Source organism: Saccostrea cucullata, unplaced genomic scaffold, assembly GCF_032062105.1.
Source record: "Saccostrea cucullata isolate Sc308-1 unplaced genomic scaffold, CSIRO_AGI_Scuc_v1 ctg23213, whole genome shotgun sequence".
Classification (NCBI taxonomy): Eukaryota; Metazoa; Mollusca; class Bivalvia; order Ostreida; family Ostreidae; genus Saccostrea; species Saccostrea cuccullata.
This window is the reverse complement of record NW_026932310.1, coordinates 1-5,134: the sequence shown is the minus strand read 5'-3', so window position 1 is coordinate 5,134 and position 5,134 is coordinate 1. Positions and strand designations below refer to the sequence as shown.

General features: G+C 37.7%; 1 protein-coding gene across 1 annotated transcript; it reads left to right on the top strand.

The window, feature by feature from the left end:
* The first annotated feature begins 38 nt into the window (after positions 1–38).
* Positions 39–4,913, top strand: LOC134234804 (ankyrin repeat domain-containing protein 11-like). The gene has a single exon (XM_062716845.1). The coding sequence runs from the start codon at positions 39–41 to the stop codon at positions 4,911–4,913; it is 4,875 nt and encodes a 1,624-aa protein (XP_062572829.1).
* Positions 4,914–5,134: the final 221 nt, after the last annotated feature.

Here is a 5,134-nt window from a genome sequence, read left to right as displayed (position 1 = left end):
TGATTCCAAACAAAAATAAAACACAAACCCAGAGTGCAATGGCGAAACAAACTTCTTCAAATGAGGTAACTTGCATTTCTAGAGCAGAAACACAGAAAGTGAATACTGCTGAAAAAAGCAAAACTGAGAAAACCATTTCGACTGAACAGCAAAGCTCAGATTTAGATAAAACAAAACTGTTAGAAGATGCCAATGTAGACACAACAAAACACACTACTAAAGTAACCTCTCCAAAGCAAGCAAGAGAAAAACCTGGTGATGCATTTGGCGGCAAAACAATGAAAGTGGATTTAAAGAAAGCTAGAGAGAAACTACAGAACAACAAAACTGAAGACAAAACTTTAAAAATGGAAACAGACAAGGAGAAAACACAAAGAGCAGAACAGAATTTAATGGTCATAGACAAGTCATCTTTACTATCTGATGGAACCAAAAAACAGCAAACGTCACCAAAGTCTTTGCCCAAACATGATAGATTTGAACAAATAGAAGAGCCTACAAAGATTACAAGCAGTTCTTATAGTCCAAAATCAAGAACAAAAATCTCCAAGAATGATTCATCAGATGAGACAGAACAAATAAATTTTAAAGACACAATTGACAATATTAAGACTAACCTTAAAAGCAGACCAAAGCAGAATGATAGCAAAGAAAGGTTAATGCCAGTTAAAAAAGAAATTAGTAATAAGTCCACTAAGACTGAAAATAAAACTGAGGAGGTAGAAATGTACAAAATTGATTCCAGTCAACAAAAGGATGATAAACGCATTTTGTCATCAACAAAGAATACAAGCGAAGAAAATACACAAGAAAAAACACTGTTGAAAGGAAAAGACACTAAAATTACCGTTGATGAATCGGATACCAGTAAAAAGGATGATAAGACTACCCAGATTCCACATTTTGATAAGGACAGGAGTAAGAGCCTTCCTGGAGATAGGGACAGCATAAACACAGCCGATCTCCAGACCAAGAAAGAGGAAAGTAGCAAAAAGAAGGATAAATCAAACAGTTCAGGCAAAAATTCCAAAGAGAACAAGGGTGATGATTCTTCTGACAGAAAAATGTTATCTTTAGAAATTACCGACAAAGAACCAGGACATAATGAGGAAAAACCAAATTGGAAGAAATTAATCAAGGTAGATAAAATGAAATCTAAGGAGGAGAAAAGTAATCCAACTTTAAAAGACATAATAAGCCAAACAAGAAACAAATTACAGAAGCCTCCAAAAGTGACCGATTTATTGCAGCCAGAGCCTGGTCAAGATGTCCAGGATGGTCAAGTAGAAATTGGGGAAGATAAAGTAATAGGTAAACAAACAAATACAGAGGCTCCATCACCATTAAATGCCCAGAACACTGAGATACTTAACAAATCCACTCAGTCAATTTTAGCAAACCATAAACAAGGCATTAATGATGATATTAAGGTTTTAAAACAGGATAATGAAAGCTCTAATGAAGACTCTGGTAAAATGAAAACATTAAAGCAAACTGAAAAAGATATTAGTTTTAATCTAAAAACAGAGGAATTAAAAACTAATGAAGTAAAACTGAAAATGGGAGAACACCAAAAAATAAAAATGTTGGAGAACAATTCATCCAGGAAACTAGCCAACAGAGCTCTTGAAGAAGAAAATTCAAGGTCACTTAAAAGTGCATCAGACAATATGACTAAAATATTGGATAAACAAACCTTAGAAGTGAGCACTAAGCAGCCAGAGGAGAAATCTAAAAATAGACATCACAAGAGTAAGACAACAGATGGTAAAACAATTGTATTGGACCCAGGTAACACAAAAAGTAACTCAACCACTGACGTAAAGCTTGGCTCACGAGCAGACGATAAGGTTCACATCACACACAACACAGAAGTAGGTGCTAAGGAATCAAAGCTTGTCAATCAAGAAAAAGAATCAAATGAAATGTGCCAAGGTACACTGGCTCTATACACACACAGGAAAAAGCAATCTCAGGCTAAAAATGAAGCAGAGGTCAAAGGGGTCACAGAACCACAGAGTAATTTAGATAGAAAGAATGAGACAAGTAGAGGGAAAACAAATCTGAAAACGACAAGCGTGGCAGAGAAACACACTGAAGGGAAGAAGTCGAGCAGGGCAGAGTTACACACTGGAGACAAATCTGGTTCATCATTTGATCAGCATTCTGTGAATAATGAAGGAATAAAAGATGAAAAGAACATCTGTGCTTATACTCAGCAGGAGAAATCATTTGTCAATAAGCAAAGTAATAAAACAATTGGAGTGACAAAAGGATTAGAAGAAACAGCTATAATAAAACCAGATGTCAGTGACGAGTCACCTAGGAATAAAGACAATAAGAGAGCAAGTACAAGCAAAGGATCTAATAAAAAGACTAAAGTGTTGAAGGAATTTGTAGTTATTAATGAAGTCAAACCTGTTAGTGATGGCGACATCTTACAGACAGGGGGAGCAGCAAATAAAATGAAGGATTTAAGTGAGAGAGGAGAAGAGGCAACAGTTATAAATCTTAAGCCTGTTAGTAAGAAAGTGACACTGCAGGAAAGTGACATTAAAAACGAAGGGGAAAGTGAACAGGTGAAGGATTTACTAAGAAGCAGAGAGAAATCAATTGATGTGGACAAAAAATCTGGCAAAGATGCATTAAGTGGGATAGAGAATGGAAGCAGTGCTCCACCTGAAGAGCCACAACCAAAGAAAAAAGAATTGGCTGAAACGGAAGATAAAAAGAGTTTAAGCAAAACAGACAATAAAAATGGTGTAAGCAAAAAGGACGAGTTGCAGACTAAAACTAAGAGCAGACATAAGTTTGAATTGCCTCTGTTAAAGTCTTCAAAGGTGAAAGCTGATTCAGTAGCACCTGAGAAAACAAGTAAACAAAACAGTATTACTATTGAAGAAAAACCAGGAAAAGGGTTCTTAAATACTGAGGGAAACAGTAACCTGAAGGAAACATTGGACCAAAAAGCTGAAATGTCTGTAAATCTTAAAAGCACCAAGGCTGATAAGCAGGTCTCTGATGGAGTGTCCAAATCTAAGAGTGCTCTTAAAGTTAAATTTGATACTGAAGTAAAATATTCTAGTGGAAATGAAGTTAATGAGAATTTGAATAGAAAACATTCCAAAGATAGTAAAGCAGGTACAAGTAAGAGTTCACAAGATGACAAAGATGTGAAGCATTCTGGTGGATCTCCAATACAAAACAGGAAGAAAGTAGCCCAAGACAATGGGCAGGGTGGGCCAAAACAAAATGGTAAAAAGCAAGAAGTATGTAGTGATCCGGGTGTCTTACTTAGTCCCAAGGGATCACCAAAGGAAAATCGAAAGAAACTAACCGCTGGAAGTGACCAAAATGGATCACCAAAGCAAAATAGAAAGAAACTGAACACTGCAAGTGATCCAGAAAATAATGGTCTACAGAAAAAGGTCCATTTTAAAGATGTAGACAAGGATTATCAGAGGAAAGTCTATGCACAGGAAGTGGCCAAGAAAATTCAGACATCCATCATTGCTGACATGAGAAGTAAACTTAGATCCAAAGCAGCAGCCATTGAAAAGCACCAGGAGAGGATAAAGGCAAAAGAGGCCAAGACTCAGGAAAAAAGTTCACAGCCTGTTATGTCTACTGCTCAGGCAGAGGTCAAAGAGACTTCACAATTAGCTTCCAAACCAGCTATCAAACTGTCCCCTGAAACACCCACAGAGTCCCCAGACAACAGGAAAACTCAAGGTGTGTCAACAAGCACTGCATCAGAAAAGTCCAAACAAGAACTTATAACAGCTGTCAAAACAATAGAGAAAACTGACATCGTCAAGGAAAATCAGACAAAGGATAAAGGTAAAGCAGAACAAAAAGAAGATTTGGTCACAGAAAATAAGGAAACCAAATCTGTGAAACAAAATGAAAAAGTAACAGAAAAATATAAGAATGACAGTAAAAAGAATGAAGAAAAGAGTGAAGGTAAACAGAATGTCAGTTCCTCACCAATACTAGTCACCAAAAATAGAGACATGTCAGAGGACATCAGTAGAGGAGAGCAGGCAAACCAAGGCGTCTTTGATGTCTCAAAGTTTATAACAAACACTAAAATTAAGGAGTTTAAGAAGGAATTGAAAACTGATGATCAACACCAAGAGAAAGAGAAGAAACTTAGTGGTAAAGATATCCAAATAACTAGAGGTGTTGAATCAAATCAGAGAAATGACATTCAGTTTATTTCCACAAGTTTCTCAGGACCAGAGTCACCAACCAGTGTAGGCAGCTCAAAGGATGACCAGAAATCCCCAGAATTTACTTACCAGAAGTTTGACTTTGATGAAAGCTCAGAGAGCAAATCTCACAGCTCTGACTCCACAGTGAGGGCTGATCAAGTCTCTGATGAGGAAGAGGTGGGGGAAGGTAGTAATGAGGACATCATGGCAGAGCTGAGGAAGCTTCTTCCTCTGGAGATCTTCAGCTCGAGGAGGAGACACAGAACTGAGGATGATGAAGATGTTCCCTGTGACTGCTGTGAGTGCCAGGGCTCCAGTGAGGATGAGTACAGCATGGATGGCAGGATGCCTCAGCTGTCTGTGATTGGGGAGGAGGATGAAGAGACAGTGTCTGTGTTTGATCCTGATAAAATGGACAGTGAGGAGATGCAGTTCCACAGGACATTCATGGAGAAAGTGTACAGCAGGAATCCTCGAGCCTCCAAGGTCTTTAACCCTGGGGTTATAGTGTCGAGTTCTGACTCTGAGGAGAGTGAAGAGGCAGAGGAGTCAGATGACTCAGCTTTTGATTCCATGAAGAGACCTGTATTTGACATTGAGGCATTCCTAAAATACACAGGAAATGTGGAGGACTGGCTAGAGAGGATAGAAGAATTTGGTAATGTCACAGGCATGCTGCCATTCATCTTCATCGTATAAAGTCATGGACTCGCTTTCTTCTCTGTTAACTGGAAAGGCATGCTGGTACCACCACAAATTCCAGTGTCCAGATACCCATTTATCTAATACCCCAAAGAGCCTTATTCCAGGATATATAAATTATCCTTCATAAAGAACTAATAATATACCATTTCAAATGTCCATCAGTATAAACTCCTCCATTTTTTATCTTTTTAAAATTTCCTTTTTTTTTTATTTTA